This window comes from Antechinus flavipes, chromosome 1 (genome assembly GCF_016432865.1).
Source record: "Antechinus flavipes isolate AdamAnt ecotype Samford, QLD, Australia chromosome 1, AdamAnt_v2, whole genome shotgun sequence".
Classification (NCBI taxonomy): Eukaryota; Metazoa; Chordata; class Mammalia; order Dasyuromorphia; family Dasyuridae; genus Antechinus; species Antechinus flavipes.
Genome location: NC_067398.1, coordinates 491,358,105 through 491,385,831, shown reverse-complemented (window position 1 = coordinate 491,385,831; position 27,727 = coordinate 491,358,105). Strand labels below are relative to the sequence as shown.

The following is a 27,727-nucleotide window of genomic DNA, read 5'->3' as shown; positions in this document are numbered from 1 at the left end:
TTTATAATGGAACTGGGACTCCCACACAAATTTCTTAACTCCAGGCATAAGGCTTTTTCTATAAACTACACTATTTTTCACTAATATCAGAAGTGGTATTTATCAATCAGATTCCTCCATTGGGCTATTTGGGCACATTCGGTAGTTGCAAGGCTTAGGTTTCATAATCCTAAAGAAAGATTTTGTTCTGTATTGAGAGATTGCTCCAAGGCTGTTACTTCTAAGTTTCAGCTGTACTATACATACTTCTCTTCCTCAGCCTCTCAATTTGGGATTTCCAATTACTACTTGTACCACTTCGTCCTCATTTTCCCCCTATTTCCTTGGTAGTGCTGGCTCCTGTGCTGTGCCTGTTCAGGTTTTATGGAAAGAAGCTGATACCAGAATAACTGACCCAACAGCAGTGAATTCCCCATTGGAGGCAGCAGCAGAGTTCTTAGTTCTTATTTGCCTGTTCCTTCCTTTTACTTGTGGGTATGGGGGAAGGGAAGGGAAAGTTAATTGAGTTGATCAATCAATCAATTATCCTCCCCTCCCAAAGTAAATGACAAGAAATTATGTCCTCATATTTCTGTCAACAATACAGCACAGGAGTGAACATGGTTTTCAATGAAGTGGGAAATTCCTGATCAATTTAGATGTTTTTTTCAGAGCTACTGGCTGGACTGGAGTATGTATGAATTGCTTGAGGAAATTTGGTAAGATCACCTACATCATAGTGAGCCAGTTCATAACCTGTTGGGAAGTGGAGAAGAGAGAGAAGTTAAGCCCCTAAAAGGAAATGGTTGAAATGAGTAAAGGGAGGGGATGAAACCTGGCTTTGGTTTCTATCAAGTCCCTTCCTGGCTGGAGAGGGACCAGGTTCATTTCAAAGGACCAGGAGGATTTTACTTTTTATAGGAGCTGTGAGTTTCTCCCATTGTCATATGTGCCCCAAGACTGAGCCTCTCTTTACCCTGGAATCTGTGTGCATTCGTTAGAGTGCATTCGTTATGGACTTTTGGGGGGGGTGCTTTGTACCAATTATGCTACCAGGCCAAACATCTGTTTCTAAAAAGTGACCATTTGGCTAAGCAATATCAAATAATAATCAAAGGGAGAAACATGACGATGGGGACTTGCGAGCTACAACACTAGAAAGGATACCCCTAAATATTTAGGACTACCATTACAGACATAAAAAAGAAACAGTCAAGTAAATGGGAGTTGGAACACTATTTACTCTTGCAACTATGTTATACTTGCTTTATAAAAAGCATCAAAGGGGGACCAAGAAAAGTAATGAATTTATAACCTTCCTATAAGCCACATGATTCAGTTAAAGAACTGCACTTGCGGACCAGATTTAGTGAGATCCATGTATATGGGTATTTTGCCTTAGGATATATTTTCTATTACATCTTGATTAGATTTTTTCTGATGAAAATATAGTCAGGAAGATAGGACTTTCTTTTTAACCTACTGCAAAAATTATTTGCAATTCACTTTTACCTCATTAGAACTAAGGTAGGTTTTTCTGGGGGGAAGGAGGCTATTTGATGAAATCTTAAATCAGCCTCAATTACAATTTTGAATTCTAGATTTTTAAGATATCTTAATATAGCATGAGTCCAGATTGGATATCATTGATACATTATTTTTAAAAATTCAAACAAAAAAGTCCAAAGGAAATAATTATGTACTATTCCTTACCTATTATTAGAATAAAATTGAGTTTTGAAGATCAGATTATAGCCTTTTTTAAAGAAATAGTTTGTTTTGCTGAGCTACAAAGAATTCTACTCTTGTGTTTCCTTTTATTCATTTCAAAAGAATTTTTTAAAAAAAGATTGCTATATTTATAATATCCTCAGGGTCAGTAGAACCAAACATCATAGGACTCTAACATTGGAGTTGTTTAGGCTAGGGTGGAGCTCAGAAATTAATATCATCTTCATGACACAAAGAAATGAAATTTAGAACTTGAGGAACAAATTATATTTTTGCATTTCAGCTAACATAATATAGTAGTTTTAAGTTAAGAAACCCATGAATCAACATGACCACTCTTCCTATACTTCAAACTGCTTCTTTGTCTATGGTACACTATTATTCAATAAGCCTTCAGTTCAATTCAATCAACATCTATTAAATGCCTATTGAAACTTCTTAGAATAGTAGAATAAGTAGTGTCTTCTTTGAATTTAGTCCAGCTGAATTTGTCCACCACAAATTCACTTCAACCAGGCTCTTGCTCCTCTTCCTTGGCAATCTTACTAATACCTTACTTCATTCCTCTTAGTAAATGTCATAAACATTTTCCCTCTTCCTCTCCTCTCCTCTACTATATCTCATGATATATAGTGCACACATTTACAAGCGATGATCTAACTTCCTGCTTCACAGAAAAGATTGAGGCTGTCTGATTGAGGCTCTCTCTCTCAGTTTTCCTCTTCCACTGCTCATAACCTGTCAATATTATCACCCATGCTCTCTTTTCTCTTGATTATTCCTTGCTCCTCACTAACTTTTTACTTTGATCCCATTCTTTCATGGTCTTGCTGCAGTAACTTCCATCTCATTTTCACTACTAGCCTGCCATCCACCTACAAAACATGTTCAGGACTCGCCAATACTAAAATTTTTTTCTTGAATCATAACCATCTCTCCTTCCAGGTACAGCCTTATTTCTTTCTGCTTACCTTCATAGCTAAATTTCTTTAAAATAGTATTTATACTACCATCTACTCACTAGCTCAAAACCTGAGTAATCAAGTACTCAAAGTTCACCACTGATCTTCTAATCATCAAAACAAATCGTCTTTTCGAAGTCCTCACCTTCTCACCTCTCTGGAGCTTTTGAAATAGCTGACAACTTCATCCTACTAGATATTTAGATACTTTCTTCTCCACTGCCTGAAAAGATTCCAGACTTCCCTGGTTCTCCTTCTAACTAACTACTCTTCTGGTTCCTGATCTTCTTGACTCATCATGGAGACCTGTCTTTGGTCCTCTACTCATCTTGCCCCACCATCTAATTTATTTCTATGACCTTCACTGTAATTTCTATACAGATGAGTACCAAATCTTTATGCCCAATCCTGACTTCTCTTTTGAATTCCAGACCTTGCATCTTCAACTGTCTACAGGTTATCTCTATCTGGACATGCTCTTGGCACTGCAAACACAACACATTCAAAAGTCAATTTAATTATCTTTTAGCTTCAAATTTCACTGTGTCTACTATCCACTAAATTTCCATATTCATAAATCATAAAACATTTTTAAGTGTTTTCTTTCATTGCTTCTTATGATTAATCAATTCCCAAGTCCTCTTGAATTTATCTTGATAGTAGCTGTGGCATCCATTCCCTTTTTTCTTGAGTCCAACTTCTTGAGTCCAACTGGACTCCTGAAATAGTCTACTCACAAATTTCTACTCTTTACTGCTTGTTGTTCTCCATTCATCAACAATACTGCTGGCAGAATAATCTTTCATATAAATAAGATTGCTACTTCTATGACCAAAAATTTTTTGTGGTTCCCTATTGCCTAATAAATTCAAAATTCGCTGATCCAGGCTACATTTCCAGTCTCTTGTTACTCTTCTCCCTGGCATAACTCTCTGTGCCCTCAATATAGACTGGGTTTCCTACCTCCAAGCATTTTCCCAGTTGGCTCCATATGCCTGAAATGATTTTCCTTTATCCTACTGAATTCCTACTAATCCTTTTAAAGCAAAACTCAAATGCCACCTCTTTCTCCCTTAGTGCTCTAGTTGCCAACAACCTTCCTACTCAGAGCTCACATAGTACTTTGTTTTGTTAAGTGATTAATGCAATTATCATGTAATGTTGTGTTTAATAGTTAGTTACCAATGTCTTATCCCTCTACTAGACATTTGAGTTCCTTGAAGAAAGGGATCAGATCTTGCCAATTTTGGATCTCTTACAGCACCTAGTGAAGAACTCTGTAAATAATAGTTGCTCATTATTTTTTGCTGTTCTCTCAAAACTAAGTACCTATCAAACAGATCTCTGAAGAAACTCAACTCCATTTAAGTTATTAAACTTCTCCTTCACTATTTTCAGTATCTTACTTTTTACAAATTACATTTTTTGTTCCATTAATGTTCTGTCCTTTGTTTCCATTAAAGGACCTGTATGTTTGCAGCTGCCCTTCCCAAAGACTTCCTTGCAATTTAAATAGTATGTATGGTAAGGAATAATAAACATGATTTTAATCCATTTCATTCTACCATTCTGGGCAGGCAAGCACTCAATGCCAACAGCAACAGAACAAGTTAAAGCCTTCTACAGAGGAGCTCTGTCATCCCATGCCAAAATTTAAACTCTCACCCTATAAAACTTCACACCATTATTAAGCATTTTCTATTTGTAAAATGCTTTACAGTCATATTTTATTAATTATTTTACTAGTTGTAACTTTGCATTAGAATTGTGTGGATTTTTTTTTTAAGTGCTTGCTCTGTGAGAAATGTACCAGATTGACAGCAAGAGGGAATACAGTTCCATGCTACAAAGCATACAGAGAACTGGTATCAAAATTATGAGATCTCCTATATGGTTCCATTGATGTGTCCTGGCTAATCCGAATCATGGTTAGTACTGGGCTATGTCCATTCAGTAAGCTACCTATTAGAATGTCTGCTCCTTAGAAGCAGGAACTGCTTTATTTTTGACTTGGTATCACCACCATTTAGCACATGCCTATCTTTTGGTAAGCATTTTATAAAGTATTGCTAGCTGATAGATTGATCTTCTTCATTGAAATTGATAGATTTTCTTTATTTTTTTTTTAAAAGGCCGAAATTAATCCAATGGTCACCTTATAACAACGTAAATTACTTCTTGCAATTAGAATAATCTAGACAAATTTGAATATGAAAAAGCTTGACTATCTATGTTTCTCTTTAACTTCCTGACATTGCAAAGCTGATTACATTTTGGGGATCCATTTGGTTTCCATATAGGTGAACCTAAAACTAAGCTCTCCTTGTTAATACCCTGCTTTTGTCTTTAAATAATTGCCCAATATCTGTGACAAGAAGAGTTGTAAAACGCTACAGTCATTACAAGCCAATCTTCTCACTCCATAGATGATAAAACTGAAGCACAAAATTGGGCCCTACTTAAAGTCACATGACAGCAATAACTTTCAAACTCACCCTTTCAAAATCTGTATCATGTACTCAAAATCTGAAAGAAATTAGGATGGGCCTATAATACAGTAACACCTCACACTTTCCATAGTGAATTAAGGTTTATAACACATTTTTATCACAACTATTCTGTAAGTTAAGTCTAAAAATTGTCATGCTATGGGTAAGATCTTCAATAAAAAGATTTTTTAGTTATTTATATTTCTTCAGTTACTACTCAGAACATGAGATTAAATTTTATATGATGGTGAATCTAAAGTAGTTTGAATATTGAGTTTTTTCTGTTCCACAAGATTGGAATATAGCAGTTTATAATGAATTATGAAGATTTTTCATTATATGGAGATGGCTACTTATCTAAAATACTGATATTTTAAAGACATACCAAGTCCTTCATTTAAATTCAACCATGTTTAAGATCTTATTAAGTGAAAGACATTCTGCTAGCTTTGGGGTGGGATAGGAAGAACCAAGGGGAGGGGAAGGGTGGTACAAAGACAAAAAAAAGTCCCAGAACCCCCCAACAATCTGTCCTTTGCAATTTTTATTCAAAGGAAAATTTACAAGGTATGAAGCCCCAGCATTTGCAACAGTAAATTTTCTAGAATTTTTCAAATTCTCTTTACATATTATCTATGTTTTCTTTTATTTTATTAAATATTTCCCAATTCCATTTTAATCTAGTTGCTACTGCACTCAGGAGTGTCCTGGGATCATATGGCCAGCTCCCTAGTTCAGTACTCCTAGTTCAGGAGATCTTTAAAATTCCTTCTAGCTCTAAAATCTTATCATCTTAGAAATTTAGAAAATTGAAAGTTAACTTCTAGTTCATTTATGGAGCCCTTACAGAAAACCTGAAATAAAATCCATAATACTTTTGTTTGTGTTTCCAAAAAAGACATAGATATTATGATGATCAACTGTAGTGGACTTGGCTCTTTTCAACAATGAGGTGATTCAAGCCAATTCCTTGTGATGGAGACTTGTGATGGAGAGGGCCATCTCCATTCAGAGAGTGAACTACAGGGATTAAATGTGGATCACAACATAATATTTTCATCTTTGTTTTTGTTTGCTTGCTTGGTTTGTTTCCCTCTTTTTTTTTTTTCGTTTTTTGATCTGATTTTTTGGTGCAGCATGATAAATGTGGAAATATGTTTAGAAGAATTGCACATGTTTAACCCATATTAAATTACTTGCTGCTGGGGAGAGGGGAGGGAAGAAGGAAAGGAGAAAAACATGGAACACAAGGTTTTGCAAGGGTGAATGTTGAAAACTATCTTTGCATGTATTTTGAAAAATAAAAAGCTATTATTTAAAAACAACAATTACACATATATAACCTAAATCAAACTGCTTGCCATTTTTAGAAGAGGGAAGAAGGGAAGGGAGAGAGAAAATTTTGGAACTCAAAATCTTGTAAAAATGAATGCAAAAAATTATCTTTACATGTAATTGATGGGGGGAATACTATTAAAAAAATAAAAGATGTATTTAAATTCATTTTAATTAATTGTTTGGCTTACCCCCAGCAACGCATTATTTTCAACATTTTCACCTGAATACGATCAGAGGAAATAATGCCTTTTTCTTTGTCCTCTGCTACCTTTGTTTTCTTCCTTGGTCTTTTTCTACTAAGATTTCTTTATTAATATTAGACTTGCTCATGAGCTCTCTTTTCATTTCCAAAGTCTAAGAAACCTAATTGAAAAATACTTCTTTCTCAAATGACTATTGATTTTATGCTCATTTAAAAGCCCCATTTATACCTAAATACAACATGGTACTAAAGTGTCAGAATAGTTAGTAGCTAAGTAAATGTTTCTGTTGTTTTCCAGAAATTTTTTTAGATACTACAGCTAATTAGACATGGGATCATATTACACCACAGTCATTTTAAAAAATGATTTTTATAAAACATGAAAAATCTTTCTGGAACTTCTCTTCCTTTAGTAAAAATGATAGCAAGTTGCAGCATGTTTCCGAATTGAGTGGAATTGGCAATTCTAGGGCTACTATCTGCTGTACCTATGGAAAGCATATTAGTAAAAAGAAAAGACAGGTTAGTTAATATATTTATCCTTCTTATATTCCCTAAGCAACTTTTACTGAGAGTTGTATTAGTTTTCCTCAATCTGCTCAAAATGAAATACATATTTTATAGGTTTTTTTTTTTAAAGGAAGAGAGGGTACCAATATTTGTTTAAGATATTAAAAAAAAAAAACCCACACATTAAATCCTGCATTTTAGTTAACAAAATAAAAGTTTTAGTGAATTATATCACAAAGATCAGTAAAGTAAACTATTCCAAAACTTCAAACAATAATCTTATAGCATAAGTACTCTGGTTACCAAACACTAAAGTTAGTAGAAATATAAGCTCAATTATAGATAATAAATTATTATTTTAGTATATAAATTAATTACATGACCCATAAACTATTTGGTAAATATATAAGAATATTTCTTTATGTGCTATTAAAAAAGCAGTGATTCCTTTGACATTGGAGTTTATATAAAATATTAAAACTCCTAAATTGTTGCATTATAGCAAGGTCATTGAATCTGAAGTCAGAATACCCAGCTTTGAATTTTGGCCTTACCGCCTGCTACCTATATGATCTGACTTTGAGCAAGTCATTTTCTAAAACAATAAGTAGCTGGTAATGATCTATTTCTATCTGAGTTTGTTACCACTGGTGCAGAATATCTCTAAAGTTCTTCTATTACTATAATCCTATGATTCTATAAATGTTAACTTCCACTTCATTTATATAATATCCATAAATTTTATATCTGTATATACAAGCATTTGTACAGGCACATATAGACATGACTATGTATATATACACATATGTGTATGTGTACACATAGTATATACACATATATCTATATGCATGTATAGTAAATTTATTTCTAAGACAAACTCATTAAGCATAAGAGTCACAGCATTAGGACATGAAATAAAAGACATGTAAGTGTTGTTCAAGTCAGTGGTTTTATGGGAACCTGTCCTTTGCAAGTACGTTACCCATTTTATACCAGGAAACTTTGACCAGACATTTTAGTATTCCCCCAAATATCCTAACCTCAATTCCTCAATTTACTCATTTCCCATTACCTACTCCTCCACTTCACCACTGCTATATTCCCAAAAGATGCCATCAACCACCAAATGCTCTACACCCTTACTCATGACTTTAAAACTTCTTTATCTACTATGTTATTACTGAGCCTCTTGCTCTGCCTTGCAACTTCAAATTTGGATCTTTGTCCATACTATGACTTCTAACCCCTTCATCTCTTGGTTCTTTCCTAGGTCATCACTCCTGCATTTTTCTCTCTTCTCCAACTTGACTCTTAGGGGAATCCATTCAGCTGTACACTGTCCTCTTTTTTTTAGTCTCTTGCTCCTTTATTGAAGATTTTGTCCATCCATACTCTAGCCTTGGATTATTCCCTTCACGTCCATTCATGTGCTACTGAATGAAGCTGGAGAAAATCATGAAGTTTTTTATATAATTTTAACTGAGCCCTTCACTGGGATGAGGCAATTCACTAGCCCATTCATCATAGCAGTTTTTCTCAACTTTTTTGTGCTACCTCAAACCTCCCAAGGCTCCCCCTTCCTACACCCTTTCAGCTGTGAACATTGATTTGTATTTCACCGAAAAAATGGAGGTCATTCACAGAGTTCCTTTGCTTCATCTCACATCACTCAGTTACTTTCCACTACTATATCTCCTCCACCCACTTGACATGAAGTGGTCTTGCTAAGCTAAACCTCTCTATAGACACAGGTGATTCCTGTCTATCCCATCTTCTCCAGCAGAATGCCACTTATTTTTATTAGCTGCTTCCCAACTTACAACAAGTCCAAGTTACTTGATCTATTTATCTTCCCTAGCTATCATCTGATCTTTCTTCTCTTTTGTAATTAAACTCCTTGAAAAGGTCATCTATAGTAGGTATCTCTCCTCTACTACCTTTCCTTTCAATCTCTTAGCTCTTTTCAGTCTGGTTTCCAGCATTCAACTTAAACTGCTTTCTCTGAAGTTACCAATGATTCCCTAGTTGCCAAATCTGACAATCTTTTCTCAGTCGTCACTTTTCACTTTTCTGCAGTTCTCAACACAATCACACTCTTTTAGACATTCTTTTAAGTTTTCATGACAATGCTCTCTCCAGGTTCTCCACCTAGCTCTGTGATCCTTCCTTCTTTGCGTCCTTTCCGCAGTCATCCATGTCACAGCAGCTAATGACGAAGGTCCTCCAAGATTGTGTTCTGGATCTGATTCTCTCCTCCCTCTATATTATTTTGCTTGTTGATCTCATCAGCTCTCATGGAATCAATGGTCATGTCTACACAGGTGACTGATTCTCAGATACTCTTATCCAGTTCTAACATCTCTAAACCTGCATTCCTGTATCTCCAATTGCCTATTAGAAAACTGGAACTGGATGTTCTACAGCCCTCTTGCTCTCATCTGTGAACTCATTATCTTTTCCCCCCAAACCTCTTCCTAACTTCTTTCCCTCATCCTTCCAATTAACTAGACTCCCAACCAAGGTGTCATTTTCAACTTCTCATTCTCACCCCCTTGATTCAATCAATCCTCAAGTTCTGTTGTTTCCACATCTGTAGTATCTCTCATATACTCTCTTCTGAAATGTTGCAAACCTAGAATAGGTTCTCATTACCTCAAGTCTGGATTATTGCAATAGCTTTATGGTTAGTTTCAAGTCTCTCACTCCAATTCATCCTCCACTCAGCTTTCAATATCTTATTAAAACAGTTTTGAGCACATCACTACCTTTACTCAATAAACTTCAGTGTCTTACTATTACTTCCAGGATCAAATATAAAATCTGGTCATTATCCCTCCTAATTTGACCTCTTCTACCTTTCCAATCTTCTTAGATTTTTCTCTCCTCCAGGTACCTATGATGCAGTGAAACTGGCCTCCTCAGAACATTTTCACTGGCTGTCCTTCATACCAGGAACCCTTTCTCCCTCTTTATCTGCTTTATCTTTATCTAGCTTCTCTGGCTTCTTTTCATTCTCAGCAAAAGTCTTAACTTCTACAAGAAGCCTTCTCTGGTCTTTCTTAATCTAAGTGCCTTCTCTTTGAGACTATCCTCCGCTTTCCTATCTATATCTTTTTTAATACCAAGTTGTTCCCCCTATTAGTCTGTGAACTCCTTGAGAGGGAAGTTGTTTTTCTGCTTTTGTTTGTATCCCTAGTGCTTATCATAGTGACTAGTGATAGTAGACACTTAATAATTGCTAGTTGAGTGGTTTGCAAATTTAGTTTAATAACAGTAAAACTACAATAATAATAACAAACTAATTTTGCAGAGGTCAGCAGCTGCTACTGGAAAAAGCTTTCTGATGTCAGGGCATGATTTCTAACCCTTTAAGTTATGAAGCGAGAAAAAAACCCAAGCAAAATCAAAAAAGGAAAGTAATATTTCTATTTGTAATCAAAATCTGCCTTCCTATAAATCTTGTTCTAGTCAGTGAATATTATTTTCTCTAGGACTAATTATCAATATTCTACTTTGAATCATACAAGTAGAGAAAAGCAGTGAAAGGAGATTTTATGTAAACAGAGGAAAAAGAGAAGGGTACAAAGGACAGAGGGAGAAGGGAAAGTACAAGAAATCACTAGAATAAGTATATCAATATGAATCAGATTTAATATCTACCACAAAACTGTCAGATTTCATTTGAAGGGAATCTAAAACAGACCCACAATACCACAACAGATAGGAAGAAAAACAGGAATTGGAGGGACTTTGTGTATGAAGTCTCACCAAGATAGTTCTTTCAAGAACTAAAAGTTGTCATTTGGAGGACTGAACATTAGCATATTTCTACATTAAAGAAACAAAGCAACACAAAAAACCCTGTGATATGCAAGTATGCTGGGAAATAAAGTACAAATACACCCCAGATCCAGAAATGACCATAAACATTAACAAGATACTTAAAATATTACATGGTACAAAATATGAACATGTTATAAATAATATTATTTATTCTTTTGGTTCTGCATATTTTTTTATCACTTTTCTAAGATTCCACCCCCCCATCTCCATAGATAGCTATATTAGTGTCAAAACAAGAAGCATCTATTAAGTGCTCACTATGTGACAAGTACTGTGCTAATTATTGGGGTTTAAAAAAAAAGGGGGGGCTAAGTCTTAGCAAAGAAGAGCCTATGGTATAAGCATTATATTCTTTTCATTTCACTTGTACAGCAAAGATACTCATCAAGCAAGAATGATAATGATGATTTACTAGCAGCATCATTTTATATTTCATACACTCATCCAAAGTGCTCTAAGTGCTATTTAAAAACAATAAATCCTGTAACCTTATGTTTTTGGTGAGAGATAACATGAACCCCTTAATTGTAGATAGAGAATCTGAGGTCTCAAATTCTGAAGTTATGAACTCTTCCCCCTATTAGTCATCTCCTTAGAAAGCATTTAATCTGAGAGATAGCTTAAATAATTACAAAGATCAACTACTAAAAATTTCATTTAAAAGTACAGTCTATATATGTACACTTGCTGCTATTTAATCTAGTATTGTAAAGAAGTGGTATGAGATATTGAAAAGGGTACCAAAGAAGATCAGAAGACATGCATTCTTGTTACTGATTCCTCTATTACAAAACCAAGGACAAGTCACAACCTCTGTGATTGGGTAAAAGAAGGTATTAGCAACTTGTTCTATCTACTCCATGGAATTGTAAAGATTAGACAAGAAAATGTGTATGAAGCTTCACAAAAAAAGTAAGGAGTTATTATTTTGTTTCTTAGTATTCGACATAAAAACAATAACAGATTTTCAAACTATCTTTCTCCTAAACTATGTCCTAAAACTTCTTTTCAAAATATTATTAAAGAAGTAATCTACAGCAAGTTCAAATTATAGAACTGTTATCTTATGCCAAAAACTCATTTAAAAAATTCCCTAAAGTTCTCTTTTATTGAGGCTAATTAACAAAACAATGGAAATAAACTTTGCCTAACACATAAGAAGACCACAAGCATATATTTTAGGAGCCTAAAATATAAGGAAATTCTGTATCATACCACAATGATGATAAAGGAAGAGAGAGGAGTTGGATAAGAAAGAATATGGCCAGAGACAAGGCACACAGTTTATGAGCTTCTTTACCTTCCTCCTCCCCCGGGCTCTCCAAATAACCAGTGACCACATACCATCTAAATTCTTGTCTTTTTTTTAGGCAACTGGGGCTAAGTGACTTGCCCAGGGCCACACAGCTAAGAAGTGTTATGTGACTGAGGCTGAATTTGAACTCAAGTGCTCTTGATTTCAGGGGCTGGTACTCTATCCACTTCACCACCTAGCTGCCCCTCTTCTAAAATTCTTTAATTCGTCAAAGATTGACATTGTTATTATTCGAAATGTGTAAACATTATCAAAGCTCCAGTTGAAACTAAATAGCAATTTAAAAAATCACTTATTATTTGGGGATATAAAACTTCATATAAATGCAAATTACTTCTTTAAATACTAGCTTTATGCCAGGCATTGGTTACAAAAGATAATAAATGGAATAATCTACTAAAAATAAGTTTAAATTATTTCTACCATACAATCTTCTTAGTTTAAGTAATTCACATTGGTGTGACTGAAATCTGATTGTCCCAATAAGTCATTTACATTTTAAAATATCAGATAGTAATCTCTGTGAATTTCTACTTAGTAAATCATAAGTGAGATATTTTGAGTTGTCATATACTCAGCTAGTATACCAAGAAGTAAAATACTTACATTTTTCCCCTCCCCTCCCATATTTCACTCTTTAAAGTGATTCTAAACTACCAAACTAGGACTCAGGGGGAAAAAAAAATCACCAAAAGAGTTGCTTAATTGCTTGTTGACTGATTTGTGGAAAACAGCACTGAAAAAAGAGGAACATGATTTCAGAAATCATATAGCAATACCCTAAATAAAAAGGTCTTCTGTGAAAGAAAGTTCATAATTGGATTGAAAAAAGATAAATCAGCAAAAAGGACACACTTTATAACCCAATAGTATATGAGCACCTAAAATAATCTATAATTAAACTTTCAACTAAAGTTTAAATATTTTTGTCATTCAATATTACAAGACAGCCTCTACTTATAAAAATTTCTTTCATTAAAGACTTTTAATTAAATTTACATGATACAAATAAAAACTAACACATGAAGGCTTGCTGTCAAATATAAATGTGTGCATTTTGGGAGAAAGAAAGTGCTACATCTGATTTTAAAAGTATGAGCTGGTAAGAAAAGTCTAACTGGAAAGAAAGTGAACAGAAGGCAATAATTGAACCTAAAATGGGTCTAATTAGGACCTTCCTCCTAACAAAAGAATGTGTGTAGTTTGGTCCTTTATCAAGTTTATAGCTGTGGGCATTTGATAATACAACCCCATAGTCAATGTAATTACAGCCCACAGGCCTGACTCTAGTAAAGTATTTCAAAGGATTTTTACCATTTACTTATTTCTAGAACATATATAATATCAGGAAACTCATTGTCATAAAGATTACTTTCACCAATTAAAGATCAGTTCTGATCTTTCTTTCAAAGAATAGTGGGTAATATTTTTACATCATCTCAGAAGTAAAAATAAACAAAAAAAATGCTGTAATTTAAAACATTTCTGTGTTACAGCTCTGAAATACTTTAGCATTAAAAAAAAAAAATCAGCAGTAGCACTTTTTGGAGAGATAGTAGGGAAAAAAAGATTGTTTGCCCCTGAAACTCTCCAAGTCCTGAAGAACTTTCCTTTCTTGTGATTCAAAACTAGCAGTTTTAGATCAATTAATTTTCCTTCCCTATTCCTTATTAAATTTTGCCCAAAGAAATTAAAAGGCAAATTTTAACTAGTATAATGCAGGATTTACAATGAATTTGGGAATAAAAAATATAGAGAAATAAAAGTCCTACTGAATAACAGGGTGAATAAAAGTTTGAAAACCTCAACTTGTCCTGTTAGTGCCTACTATCAAATATGAATGTCCATATGCATTTCTCTTTTAAATTAGAGTAGTTTAGATCTCAAAGTTTAAGCTGAAACATGTTTCAATAAATAGTTTTTTTTTTATTTTGCAGCCAAAGAAAAATTTCTGAATGCTAATGGGCTATAGATAAAACCTAGTCTAAATAGCCCCCCTGAACTGCAGTTAAAGAATCGGTTTCTCTTTGCAGGAAATTCATTTTGTAATTAAACCTTTTTTACTTGGAAGCTCATAATTAAAACTTACTATGTTATACAGGACATCAATAGAGAAGAAATGGGATCAAAATTCTTGCTTACCATCTAAATAATACATAAGGAAGATAGCAGAGATCTTTGGGGATATAAAGCATCACATAAATGCAAAAAAAATTTCTCCTATTCAAAATAATTTTAATCCTTTAATAGTGATGAAATTATTAATACAGTAAGTTAAAATATGGACTTCTTTTTCAGGATGATTAGTACAAAATTAATACAAAATATACAAATTAGTACAATGATTGAACCAATCATGCTGAGATATTTAGGTCATAGAATTTAGAGCTGGAAAGGACCTTAGAGGATATTTAGTTTAATCCCCTCTTGGAGGAAATTGAGACCTAAATGTTAAGTAACTGAATAAGTGAGAGGAGCAGATTTTAAACCTGGGTGACTGACATTCAGGAATCTTTCTTCATTGTACCACACTGCTTCTCTATTTCTTTATTCTGATCTAACTTTATAAATTCACTTAGATTAAAATACAATGGGTGCCAAATGAGACAGAGGATTACCTTCTTAGTAGTGCTAATGGCAAACTGATTAATTACAAAGATTCTTGGTATAAAAGGTATATACATTTACCTAAATTTCAATACTTTCTCCCTGGCTCCACCTTTCATAAAACAAGAAAAAAAAAATTTGAGAGAAAAAGCTTCTACAAATATCTCACACTAACAGTGAAACTATTTTTGTGTATTTGTTTTAAACAAATTCATTAACTTTAGAAGTTTCAAATAGCAGTAAAATATAATTAGTATTAATTAGCAAGTTTGTTAAATACACATTATTTTTATGTCTTGTAGTGTTGATGACATAAAGAAAAGGGATTTGTAATAAACATTTTAAACTGGATTTTATTAATTATTTCAACTGATCAGCAACTTCATATTTTGTTTCTGTAGTGGATTAAATGATCCTTGTACTTCCTACCACAAAACCCAAAGCCAGAGCTAGTTCCCTAATTCTGTCAGCATATGGCTTCTCTTCAAAGACTGAAGGCAATGAAAAATCATGTGCTCCAAATCAGGATGCTGGCCCTGCTTTCAGCAGGGTTTTCAGAGGTTTTCAAAACGAGCTCTTGCCTAGGCACAAAGTCATGACAGTGAAATACCAACAAACTGACTGCTTCAGTAAGTTTCTTAGTCTTGGTTAGATTTTATGCGAATGGGATATACTTAAAAGGTATTTATTTGGAAATAAAGCAATTTAGAGTTAAAACAAATTAAACTGAAGAATGTATTGCAATGAGCATATGGATATCTCCAAGTCCATTTATATAGGCTTATCAGTGGACCTCGGTTTAGTACAAAATAAATAGTATATAAAACTGGAATGGTTATTTAACTGGGATAGCTAAAACAGACTTTTACTATTATCTCATCTCCCAGTGAAGTGAAAGATGAGCCTGTAAAATTACATACTTCTAACTTACATAACTTCTGCTAGACAGAACAACTCTTGTCAGTTGCATGGAAAGTGCTATATTTCAGTGCAAATGGGAGCTATAGTGAAGATGTTATAGGGGTATGGTGTTAAATCTTTTCAAATGCACTGTACAAGACTTCCTTCCTAGGGCTAGTAATGCCTGGATGATCCCAGATCACAAATAGTGAGACAAAATAAACAGTTGAAACCACCTCTTTTATCTTGAACCAACATCATAACAATCCTGTACAGTTAAAAATGTTGTTGTCTCTGAATGAAAAAGTTATTTAAAAATCGATAAGATCTAGGTCCTTAAAATTCATACTTTAAAGAATAGAAATTGAAATCACATGCTCCCTTAATCTCCAATAGAACATTTTCATCTTTTTCAACTCATCAAACTTTCTGTAGGGACCATGTCCCCACAGAGGGACATCTATATTTAAGAGTAGAATTTAGGCATTTAGTTAAAATAACTTTTTTAAAAAGTAACTTACAATGTTGGAGGACAATAAAATTATCAGTCTGTGACCTTTAAGTTATCAAGAAATCTGAAATACTGGTCAGCAATGGAATTTAGTGTCACACCACTTGATGAGGTCTAGTCAGTAATAAGGCTAGAAAGTCTATGTTTATAATTAAGGAATAACGATTGAAGTTCGAGGTACAGGGCATTTCCTGGGGATTAATGACTAGCTGGAAGAGTTGATGGCTTAAAGCAATGCCTCGGGCCATTAACCCCAGCCAGCCATTAATCCCCAGGAAATGTCCAAGACCTCAATCGTTATAGCTGTTTTAATAAATACAGGAGGGGAAAAGTTTAATATCAGCTTCCCATTTAAACTAAAAAAATCCACTTCATATTTATGATGCTCAGGCTTAATATAGAGAGTCCCATAGGAGTTACTGTTTTAAAGATTTTCTTTCAAAAAGTTTTTTAATTTTGCTGAAAAATGGAAAGAAAAGAGGATGTGGAAGAATGCAATTCTAACATAAGAGAAAACTTGGATTTCATGTCTTAATGGAGATGTACTTAAAAAACAAACATTTCCATAGATTCATCTATATTGATGATTGAAGTGTTTGATAATAGGGATCCAAAAATCCACATTCAGTACTATAGCCTTAAACTTAAGGCTAGAATTATCTATGGTACTTCAAGAGAAAGTGTAAGAGTTAGTACACAATTTCATAGATCCAGGATTTAATACTCAGGTTAAATAATAAGTTTCTCTGAAAGAAAATTCAGCGAGAGAAAGTACACATGAATGTCTAGTGAAACAAAAACACTACTTCCTAGTCTGACATGACCTCAAGGAATATTAAGAAGGCACAACAAAAAAGCTGTTTTGTTGGACTACTACAATACCAAGTAAACAGAACTATTGATAAATGTGCTTAAACTTCACACTTTTATCTTTTCAGTTAACATTCTAAACCACTATTTAAAATAAGTTACTGTTTCACCAAAGAACCCAAACCTTATTATATCTTTTTTTAAAAGAGAACTAAAGTACTTGAAAAAACAAATTTCCCCGTTCTTATTAATATCACAAATGAACCATACACCACTAGAAACACAAAGATACACACAGCCTACAGGTCATGTGTATTTTAGAGAACCCATGTTTATATTAGCATTCACAGCCCCCTTTCTCATTTGGCCTTGAGGCTTGCTGATTAGCTGGTAAACTGTTTGAAAGGGTCAGTTTGTCCAGAACTGGAATTTCCACTTTGGAAAGAGCACAGAGGTACCTTACATCTGTTCATTAAGTGGCCTGACTGACAGTTGAAATTCCTAATTTTTTTCTTGATGATAAGTGGGCAAAAATTCTGAAATGTTCCTCTAATAGAGTGGAGAGGGGAAGGGCAGGCAGGAGGATAGTAATTCTAAATTCCCATTATATATTTTAAAAAGACAACTTATTCTAATCTCAGAAGAAACAGGAGAATCTGGAAAGTAAATATAATTTTAAAGTACTCAAGGTTTATTTGTTTTCTCCCCACCCCACCAGAATAGAGACAGGAAGTCTTCCTTTTCCAACTATCAATGATCTCTTTCTCCCTTGCCTTCTTAACAGCACTTACTGCCTACTCTACTTACTGTCCATTTATCACTGAGTGGAAGAACTCTACTTCTGGCAGAGGCCTTGGAGATCATTTAGGGCAACTCCATCATTTTATAGATGAAGAAATTAAGGCTCAGATAGGTTAACTGATGTCTAAATTTCTATCACAAATGAGTGACAGGATCAGACACCCAAGTCTCTCAATTTCCCCTTAAGTGCAGCTTCCACTGTTTTGTTTTGTGATCACCTATGATAATGTATGTACACATGTGGGTGTTTTATGTCTTGTTTCTCTAACTTCTCTTTATATTCTTTATAATGCCTGGCACAATACTCTACACATTGTAGGCACACAATAAATATTTGTTAATTAGCTTGTAACTGCAGGTCTCAACTCTTAACTTGAACAATAACTTAAACAAGTTGAGTTTAATTTCTCCTTACTATAAACTAAGCTTCATATCCTATTTGATGTTACATAGGTCCCAGAATTACTTGTTGCAGTATATTTTGGCACCAAAGTCCAGCTAACAATGTAAAAGTATTCCTGAAGCTAAATGCCTTCTTACCAAAACAAAAACAAAACCCTCTGGGAACTATGGTTGGAGTTTTAATGATTTGTAATGATGAATAGTCTCTCCCTCCCCCAACTTCAAAACTTATCAAGAATATGTAAAGAAATATTTTTATGGTCATTCTATTTATTAAGTATTTTTTAAAGCGGTGCATTTACACATATGCCCATAAACCAGGCACGCAAAACTTCTCTAACTTAAATGGCTTTATGTAACTCTTGAGAGGCTTCAGTAAGTTCAACTAATCCTATTGTTCTTGGCACACAGAAGTTTTAAAAGCTATTGCTCAGCAGTGATTTGCCTGCTCTCATACCACCGGTTTAAAAGTAATCTTCCCTTAAATCTCCAAGAAAGACCAACGTAACCGCACAGTGAAACGATTCAACGCACTTCACATTCTATTTCTTTTTAAATGGCCAAAAAGCACAGACCTGCATTAGCACAAAAAGTTAGTCCCGAAGTGGCACCAGAGAAACATTTCATGCATAGAGTTTGGTTTTGGTTACCTGGGTGGGGGAAACAATAGCAGGTGAAACTACTGTGGGAGAATTGGTGCTTCGGTGCCCATTGACTTCGGGAAGAAGAGGCAGGGGGTCGTGTTTCACCGAAACTACTACCACCGCCGCCGCATCTACGGGCTCCGAGGGGCGGATGCACAGTCTTTTAGGGGAAGAGGGACCGCAGACTTCATTCGGCCCGAACACGGCTTCGTAGAGGGCCCGCTTGGGTGCAGCCTCCGCTTTCACGTCGGCCACCACCTGGCTCTCTTTGGGAAGGATGTAAGTGTTCCCCAGCGAAGGCGGCTGGGGGCGGTGGTGATGGTGGGGGGTGGAGGGGTGGTGATGGTGGTGGTGGTGGTGGTGGCGAGCTCCCCCGTTCAGAGCTTCGGCGTAGCAGCCCTGCGGGGCGGGGGGTCCCAGCTTGGTGCCTATGCCTGCGATGCTGTTGAGGGTGGCGATGGAGACGGCGCCGATGCAGTGGTTGGTGTACGTTTTGGACAGCTTGGCTGCCTTAGAGAGCATCTGCATCCTGGTGCCAAGTAAGTTCTTGCCGATGGCTTTGTTCTCGTACCAGGTCACATCGCCCTCGTTGCAATGGTCCCGGGGCCTCTGGAAGAAAGCTTTGCAGAGTGGGTTGCGCTTGGACAGGTACTTGACGAAACTGGCGTAGGGACAGAACTCCGTGCCCGTCTCGTACATGCGGGGTAGATTCTCTTCGTCGCTGCTCTCCGCCCGCTTCTTGCTCCAGGACGACGAGCGGGACTTGTGATAGGGCCCCAGGGACTTGAAGTAGACGAACTTGCGGCCGTCCTCGTCCATGGCCAGCCCGAAAGAGTCCTCCTCCAGCTCCCGCTGGTTCTCCCGGCCCCGGGTGCAGAAGTACATGCATGTCTCGAACCAGACCTTGTTGAGCAGCCCGAAGGGGGTGTTGGTGCTGAAGACGCTGGAGGTGTACAGCTTGCGCAGGTCAGCCCGGGTGATCGCTTGCTTCTGAACCACCGGCCCCGCACCCTGCTCCTCCAGCTTGCGGATCACCGCGGCCAGGGTCAGGTTGGCGCTGCGCAGCTCGGGGTCCTTGGTGAGGTCCAGGGTGCGGCAGTAAGGGGGCTCATTGAGGTAGCGGTTCAGAGAGCTACGGATGCTGATGAGCGACGACTTGCTGTAGAGCTGCCCGCTCTTGGAGCGGGCCTCGGCGTAGAAGGAGCGCAGCACCCGGCACAGCGCCCCCTTGTCCATGGTCTCGAAGTCCGGGCTCTGCGACTTCTCGCTCAGGTACTCCCGGAAGATGCGCACGGCATAGCGGGTGGCCAGCCGGGTGTTCTCGCTCAGCCGGGCCCGCTCGGGGCGCTGCAGCAGGTCCGGATCCAGCTCCGGGTCCTCAGCTGGCCCGCTGCGGGGCGGCAGCAGCAGCGGCTCCGACTCCGGGTCCAGCTCCGTGCTCTGGTCCATATGGATCATATGGACCGGCTCGGGCTCCAGCTCTTCCCCGGCGGAGTATTCGGGCTCCAGGGGCTCGTCCCAGTCCAGACCCATCTCCTCCTCCTCCTCTTCCTCTTCTTCCTCCTCCTCCTCCTCCAGCCCCCCACCTCCGTCCTCCTCCTCCTCCTCCTCGTCCCCCGTTATCTGCACCTCCTGGATCTCGTCGTCGTCGTCGTCCTCCTCTTCGCCCGCGCTGCAGTAGTGCGGGTGGCTCGGCCGGCTGCTACCCCCGCCGCCGCCGCCGCGCTCGCCCTCGCCCCGCTCCCCATTGTTCTCGGCGGCGGCGGCGGCGCTGGCGCTGGCGCTGCTGCTGGGGCTGGTGTTACAGTCCCCGCTGCCAGGCATTCTCGCCATATTGCCGTCTCTCTGCCAGTCCTCGGGCAGGGCGCATGCGCTATATTGGACCGCAGCGCTGAGAGCTTTTGTGTTTAATGACCTTCAGCTACCGGGAGGCAAAGCCGGGCTCTTAAAGGGGCCGCGCTCCAATTGTCAGCACCAGCCGCGCCGCGGCGGGGCAGAGACAGGCGGGATGGAGGGAGGGTGCAAAGTTGGGAGGGTACGTCGGACAGAGAGAAGACTAAAGAGGAGTAAATGCACCTTACACCCCCGCCCCCAACCCAACATACACATACGCGCACACCTAAAGGAAAAGTTTTAGGGGGAAAATTGGGGGGTGGGGGAGAGGAATGAGGACGGGGAGGTCGGTAGGGGAAAGAAACACGCCCAACTTACCCTCTGTCTGGAGAGTGGCAGTCCCGGCCCTGGGAGGGCGGACCGGCAAGAGGGGTGGCCTCACTTCTCTAAGTAATGCCCGAGGAGCGGCGCCCCCTCCCCCACCCCCTCATCGCCCCCCCCGGAGCTCGGGATGGGGGGCGACTACGGCTGCTGCTGCGGGCGGCGGCGGTGGCAGCGGCCCGATTCTCGGGGGCTGCCAGGAGCTTCCCCAGCCGCCCGGAGCGGAGTAGAGAAGGTAGGTAATGAGGAGGGTGGAGGAGAGAGATGAGGAGAGCCCCGCACCCCTCCCCGCCCGCGGCCAGGGCGCAGCCGGCGAGGCTTGGGAGAGGGACTGGGCTGGCGGCGGCGGCTTCTCCCCCACCTACTCGCTGGCGGCGAGGCGAGGCGCAGGGGCCCGGGGCCAGCGCGCGGCTCCCAGCTCACTTTCCGACTCTCACTAAGGAGCGAAACACGCCCAGCATCTACCTAGTCCCTTTGGACTCCTCCGACAGACACTTTTAAGTTGTTATGAAAAGCCCGGGGCGCTCCCCGAAGGTCTGGGGCAAGTCCGCGCCCGTCCAGCCTGGGGAAAGAGCAAGGGAGAGAGAGAGAAGGGAGGGGCAAGAACAGAGGTGGACGCGCAGCGGGGGATATGTGGGGGGAGGTGTTAGAGACCCCTGGGGACCCCTCCCCCAGTCTGGTCCCCTCCCCCGTCCTCCCTTTCACTAGACGGGGCTGACCACCCACCCGGGCCACTGGCTCCAGCGGATAGAAGCTGTCGCCATCCCCATCTCCAGTCCAGCCAGAGAAAGTGAACAGGGATAAGGGAAAGTAGCTTCCGCAACGTGGTCCCTGATGCGACTTATCTGCAACTTGCGAGGACGCTCAACAAACCAGAAGTACCAAAGCTCCCTTAGATCCGTGCATTGCAGAGCTTATCCACCAAAGTCAAGAAGTTATTGAAGCACTTAACTATGTCCCAGGCGCTATTCTGAGCGCTGAAGGTATCAAAGAAAGACTAAGTACTGCTCCTGCCCTCAAGGAGTTCACAGTCTAATTAGGAGAAACAACATGCAAACAACTAGATACAAATAAAATATATGCAGAATAAATTTGTAGGTAATCTCACAGGGAAGTCGCTAGGATTGAGCGTGTGTGTGTGGGGGGGGGTGGGAGTTGAGAAAGGCTTCTTGCATAAGAGTGGGATTTTAGGTGAAACTTGGGGAAAGCTGGGAATAGTTGAGAAAACTTTCAGGCATAGGGGACTGTCGGTGAAAAAGCACATAGTTGGGAAATAACACGATTTCTGCTCGAACCCCATATCCCTAACACACCCAGGCTCCTGGGGGAAAAGGGTGGGGTCAAGTGGCAAAAAGCCAGAGAAACTCTTTCGCCCTAGCTCTCGCTCCAGCTCTTGGTAAGTAAGTACTCCTTAAAAGTAAGTGACCCCTAGTCCTTACTTGAATCTTCATTGATATTGAACAGACATGTTCTATGGGATCATAAACACGTGTACCATTACACAAAATGCCCTTTTATTCCATCAGGGTACATTGCGATCTCCAGATTTGAGAAGAGGTGGAAACTGAGCCCAAGAGCTGGCTTCTAGCTGCGGGGTCCCTTTGGCTCAGATCTTTTATTTTTTCATTCAAGTGTATTGTACCCTAAGATTTGAGTCCATATCAAACTCTTTTCAGCAAGGAAACTGAAAAAAGAGGAAGTTGCTACTTCCCACCTCCCACTTCTCTCCACCCCGAATAAAACGCTTTATATACTTTTATCCATCATTGAAAGATTTCGTATGTGTAGGTATGCACACACACATAAGTGGCATTTTGATGTGTGTTATACTTGAAAATTTACTTATTGTTTGCTCTACTAAACTACTTTCGCTCTGCATTTTGCTGCAGCATTTTTTTTTTTTTTTTTTTTTTTTGGACTAGGCAGAGCAAAGAGAAAATCGTTCCAAGTGGTAAGCAAGTTAAAGCAAGTCTCTTTTCTTTCCTCCCCGCCCCAATTGTCTTCGGGGTTAGTGGAAAGAACAGTCTTCCCACTAAGCATTTGGAGAGAGCTATCCCGGAAGGCTGTGTGTGAGTGAGCCCCTAGGGTTAGAAGACAACGCATTGATAGCTCCTACTAGAATCTTTAGGTGAAGGAAGAAAGACGGCTAGCTACATAGGACATCGCAGCGGCCGCTCCCCCAATCCCTTACCCTTACCCCTTTGAAATAAGGAGAAAGGCGTATTAGCTTCTCTGAGCCCAGGGCGGTGTATGGCTAAATTTCGCTGTCGAGCGCCTGAGCGATCGCTCGCGCGCGCGCGTACATGCACACACACACACACACACACACACACACACACGATGAAATAAATCTTTTACAGAAGTCTGTAGAAGGGACTCTCCTAAGACCAAGACAGCCTGCCTCATTGACTAGGGGATGCTCTCAAGTTCTCAATTGTCCCACCTTTCCGTCCTACCCTGCCTGATTTGGGAACTTGGACAACAGTGTGGAAAATTGAGTTTCATCTATCTGTTATAATGAGTTTTGATTACGGCAATGTTCTTACACAGCCGAAAGTGCCCACAAAAAAGCCGTTTACAGAACTTTGCCCAAGAGTCTAGAGGTGTGTCCCTACACTTGTGCAAGGGAATGAGCAAGTACCGAACAGAAGAAACATTTGGATCTTGCCCAGGGTGTAGGCTGCCCACTTCTTTCCCTCCTCAATAGGGTGCTGCTTTGAATTCTATGCAATTTGCCTGAGGCAGTGTGCCCGTTTGGATGCTCCGGGAAACAAAGTAACAAAAAACAGTTTCCAGTTGACGTCAACTTATTTCCAGAAACGAAAATATTTTTATGCTCCCAGTACAAAACCACCCTTAGGGCAGGTCTACACAAGCACAGACACACGCACACATACAAACACAAACCCACCATTAAATTAATACAGGAAGAAAAAAAAGTTTCAGTAAGCGCTATCCAAATACAATTAGCAGGACTCTCAATTAAATTGGATATGACACAAGCTCTTTTGGAACTTTTGCCCCATCCTTTATTGTAAGGTGAAGTAGCTTTACTAACCACATCACTTTCAGAGAGACGTGCAATTTTAGAAAGACCTCAGAAATCTTTGAATACAACCAACTTTAATAGAGTGATTTCTTAGATGCTAGCCCAGCTGACTCCTTCATATAATAAGACCATATCAACATTAGTCGGCTATATTATGTGACCAAAATTGCATTTTTAAGGATATACAGAAACAATCAAGCAATTAGAGAGTTGCGGATTATTTGTTTTGTGGGTTTTTTTTTTTTAACGGAGGAAAGTCTTGTTTTATTTTAAAAGAGTAGGACAAACTTGAACTCTAAACTAATACAATTCTCTGAATACATCATTTTGTACAGCTCTCCCCTAGAACGCGAGAAAGGCTATCTTTTGATCTAAAAAAGCAATGCTGACTATTAGCCCATTCACAGGCAGACACTTTCTCTTTTCACAACTGCCAAGGAACAAAGAACCAGAAGGAGAAGTTTCTCAGTGTTACGCGTTCTAGGAGGCTACAGCTCAAATCTGCATATCAACTGCAAAAACTGAAAGCCACCTTAAGAGACCAACCACTAGAGTTCAAAGATATGTTTTATTTGAAATGTATAATTCACTGCTTCTTTATGACTTAAAAAAGATTCCTAGCTTTATTGCAAGCTATCCTACAAAACTGCTTACAACTCCATTTACAAGGTGTTTTCGATTTCAAAAGGTATAGCATTACTTTATTTTATGTCTTTCATCATTGTTGTTTAAGGGTCAGCTAAATATCTATTTTGCGTTTATACTACATTAAAGTCTTTATCCCCCAGTTTTCATTGTGGTGTGGAGAAGACCTGTGTTGTGCGAGATTATGCCAAAACAGGCATAAAAAGAGGCAAAAAGCAGGTCAAATCAATCTAAAGAGGTTTGGAATATAGCCCAAAGACAGACTATATCGAAGGTCTGATGAACAGCCTAGCTAAAAGAGGAGAGAAGCTCTATAAGTAATTGTATTCCCAGCACTCAGCACAGTGCCAGGCACACCTTACATGCTAATGCTTATTGACACTTTACTGACAGATATCACCAGAAGGCAGGCCACCAAGCTATACAATATTTCAGCCGGGCCATCTCAAGAAGACTCTTAGAGATCATTTACTAAGGCTTAAAGGAGTCTGATGAAATCACAGATCCAAGAATATAGAAACACTGTATTTACCTATTTCATTTCAACTGTAACATGGTCTTTTGACTAATGATTTTTTTCTATTCTTGTATCTAAATTTCTATTTCACAAATGTTTTTTTCATTTGATGACTTAAGTAAGGAGCTTTGTGTTATCTCTCTCATATGTATTGTCCCTGTGTTTCAGGACTAAAAAATTACATTTAAAATAGACTACAAGGTAAGTTTTTTTCTACCTAGCTATGAATAGTGTAAACATGTTTTTTTTGCCAGTTGTTACCGGAAGAGAGAAGGTCCCTTTTCCTCTCCAGTGAAGTTTCAATAAAATGAGCTAGCTAGAAAGACCACTTTCCTAGCAGAGTGAATACTGATCCTTCAATAACCAGATCTAGAGAAAAGGAGATCTGCTGATTATGAAGGGAAGGTTGAAGAGCGCCGACATTGGTAAGTTTGTGTGCCCCAGATGGCAGGGTGTAGAAAAAGGATTTAGTTCCTAACTTAAAAGAAACAAAAGAAAAGTTATATCCATTTGCCTCAGTTACTGAATACCAAAGAAAGTGCTTTTGAAATGTGTTTATAGGATTAAGTATGGAATAAAAATGAACTTTTGTTTTGAAGTTTGCTCAATTTAAAATCTATTTGATTGCAACTGGAGATCATCTAGTAAAATGTTATGAATTCAGATTAGAATTTAACACATAAAAACATGAAGTGAAAGGATGAATAGAGCCAGAGAATGGAAAGAAAAATATTTGATCAAAGGGAGCAGTTCACTACAATCGCTATAAAAGAATCTCTATTTCTCAATAGAGGGAAAGCGGGAGAAGGGATAATCAATGGAGGCTCAGGGAGTCTAAGGCTGGGAGGAGAGCCTGACAAGCTAAGGGGCAAGAGCCAGCTTCAGCCTCTATTCCTATTTTCTGTATACAGAAGATGCAAAACCCAGGCCTACTTGGCTAGACTGCTAAAAAGCAGCTGCAGCTGAATGGGTCAGAGCCCTTGAAGAGAGTAAGAATGAGGACTGCAGAATCTTAGAACATAAAGAAGACTCCCGGATCCCCTTTAAAGCGATGCTCTCTATTGAAATGGAGAGGCAGTTAGCCATCTGCATAAGTCTTCTTAGTGGCGGGATGGTTGTCAGTTACCTCCACTTTAGCTGCATTACAATTTCAAAACATAGAGCAGACTGAATCTAATTTAGCAAATGACTAGTAACTAAAGGAGAATTCGGTTAACAAGTCCTGCTATAATCTTCCTGTTTTTGTTTTGCCCAAATTTTGGATGATTGGTATAGGATCTTTTTTAGCTTGCTGGGCAAAGGAATGTAAGTTTTTCTCAGAAAATGAAGCTGTGGTGCCTAATTATGTATATTTTTCCTTTGAGTGATAATACTGGGGGAAAGACAGCTTCATCTCCCTAGTTAGAGGCTTTGAAAGTTAAATCTAAAGTACAAAGATTCAAGCACCAAATCTTAATTTTAGCTCTCCTATTATGTACATTCAAAAGGTATATGGCACTTAATCAACTCTAATTTCTTCTATCATATTATAATATTTACTTCCATGACACTACCATGCTATATTATGTGTAAATGAAGGGAGAAAGCCATGTGAGTTCATTTGTTATTGTAATATCCACATTTTCTAAGATAATTTCAAATATTACAATTTTCTTTAAAAAGTCGACCAAGGAATCTGGTGTTGAAGTCTTGAAGTCATTTTAATGATAAATTTCATTTCCTACGAGGAAAGCCTAAATACATTATGATATATACATGTAATGAAATGTTACTGTGCCATAAGAAATGATAAAATGGACACTTTCAGAGAAAACTGGGATATTTTCAAAGGAAATTGGGAATATTTCTATTAACCAATGCAGAGTGAAATGAGCAAAAGTAGGAAAAGAATTTATAAAATGTCAGCAACATTATAGAGACAACTTTGAAAGACTCTAGAAATCAATGAATGCAATGGTAAACCATTTGTTCAGAAGCATGAAGATTAAATATGCCACCTAATAACTGCCAAGAAGTGATAAGGATTAAAAAGCAAATCAAAAATACATTTTTGAAGTATGCATATTTGTTATAAGGGTTTTCTTTTTCTTTTTCTTTTTTTTCTTCCAAAAAAGAGAGTGTGGTGGGAGAAAGAGATAATAAATGCCTGTAAAAAAAAATAACAAATTATTAGTAGTATTATATTTAGGATTTAAGGTTCTTAGATTAAATTTATTGAAAACTCTTGAACATTATGTGATTGGTGAAATTTATTAGCA

The 27,727-nt window shown here is 38.3% G+C and overlaps 1 protein-coding gene across 4 annotated transcripts in view; it reads right to left on the bottom strand.

The window, feature by feature from the left end:
- KCTD1 (potassium channel tetramerization domain containing 1) overlaps positions 1-27,727 on the bottom strand; it is a 246,423-nt gene that overhangs the window by 95,857 nt on the left and 122,839 nt on the right. Inside the window, exon 1 of one of the 4 annotated variants that reach the window (XM_051970311.1) lies at positions 21,985-22,330. The exons of 1 other annotated variant lie outside the window; for it this stretch is intronic. Coding sequence is in view for 1 of the 3 variants with exons in the window: in XM_051970308.1 (XP_051826268.1) it covers positions 19,051-20,877 (1,827 nt within the window). In the remaining 2 variants the exon portion in view is untranslated. Of the gene's footprint in view, positions 1-19,050; positions 20,916-21,255; positions 21,808-21,984; positions 22,331-27,727 lie in introns of those variants that run through there. 2 more of the 4 variants (XM_051970310.1, XM_051970308.1) reach the window with 2 other exon arrangements.